Source organism: Austrofundulus limnaeus, unplaced genomic scaffold, assembly GCF_001266775.1.
Source record: "Austrofundulus limnaeus strain Quisiro unplaced genomic scaffold, Austrofundulus_limnaeus-1.0 Scaffold10, whole genome shotgun sequence".
NCBI classification, from domain to species: Eukaryota; Metazoa; Chordata; class Actinopteri; order Cyprinodontiformes; family Rivulidae; genus Austrofundulus; species Austrofundulus limnaeus.
Genome location: NW_013952412.1, coordinates 4,257,940 through 4,259,273, shown reverse-complemented (window position 1 = coordinate 4,259,273; position 1,334 = coordinate 4,257,940). Strand labels below are relative to the sequence as shown.

Sequence of the window (1,334 nt, the reverse complement as noted above, 5' to 3'; positions counted from 1 at the left end):
TAATAATAAAAATAAAAAACACCACCAAAGTGACCTAGCTGAAACAATCATTCCTTCTGTATTGAGCGGAGTGAAATTATTAAAAGAACAACTAACTAACTATATCATCCTTTTTAATGTGTTCAATTTCACCCCTAGATGCTTATTCTTTACTCTTCCCTTTTCCTGTTGCCTGAGACAAATAAAATCTTAATAATTAATTCACTTTGAATGGTGGCTATAATCTGCTGCTGTTGATCAAGGATGACTGAATTTCACTAATGTGTTACATTTGTGTGTGATATTGTGGGATTCTTTTTGTTGATTTACTGAGGTATGAAAGATGTACGATAACCAAGAACCTTACTGCTCAGGAAAACAAAGAGAAAATTGTTGGACCCTTTCAAAAGGTTTGTGCTCTTTTTTCATTGGAATATCACCTAACAGATTATAAATATATATTTATCATGATGCTTCTCAATCTTGTACTTATACTTTCTGTATTTCTTTCTTTAGTAAAAATATCTGCAAGCATTTGAAGAAATTTAATGAAATTTGAACACATGCATTTTTAAAAGAAATGCCTTGAGTTTTAAATGTTTACAACTGTTTTACAAATTTATTAGGTTGTTAAAGCTGAAACAAAAGGTAAAACTGAAAGAGAACATTTTACCTCAAGGATCCAAATGCAGGGAAGGAGGGGGGAGGGGGGCGTGAAATCACAGATGGAGAAATTTTCTCGATGACCTAAAGAAGCAGATAAGATTGGACACAACATATCAGCGTGGATAATTTATTATGAAGGYAAATACACACTGCAAGAACTTCCCTCACTCTTCTGTCTCTTCTTTGTGTGCGTCAGTAATGACCACCCCTTTTACACACATGCAGATCCAAACATGTACACGCACAAAAAAAAAAAAATAAAAAATCACAAAGGAACAAGTAGATCCATTCTGAGCAAGATTCACTCTCCCCTTGTCTGTCTGCTGGAAAACAGTGCATGCATCATAGCAAGCATGTGATGCGAAGGGGAATGTAAAAATTTGCATGCAAATAGATTCCACAGGCACAACCCATGCATCAAAACACTTTGTGCACAAAAGACAAAAATAAAATATCTAAAAATGCAGTGTGCTATCACTGAAAAAAGACGACAATAAACTTTATTTCTGCTCCCTTTATGAAATGACAAATAATTGTTCGGAAAAGGAAGTAATTTGAGACAAAACTGCAGTGGGACAAGACTGAAATATGTTTCAGACATGTGACTTAAACTTTGCATACACTAGTTCAGCATATGGAGAGGAAAAAAGAAAAAGCCACACACACACACACACACACACACACACACA

At 34.7% G+C, this 1,334-nt stretch overlaps 1 protein-coding gene across 1 annotated transcript in view; it reads right to left on the bottom strand.

The window, feature by feature from the left end:
• Nucleotides 1-1,334, bottom strand: part of mafa (MAF bZIP transcription factor a) — an 86,192-nt gene that overhangs the window by 75,117 nt on the left and 9,741 nt on the right. Inside the window, exon 2 of the mRNA XM_014001903.1 lies at nt 653-726. Within this exon, the coding sequence (XP_013857357.1) occupies nt 699-726 (28 nt within the window). The 3' untranslated portion in view covers nt 653-698. The remainder of the gene's footprint in view (nt 1-652; nt 727-1,334) is intronic.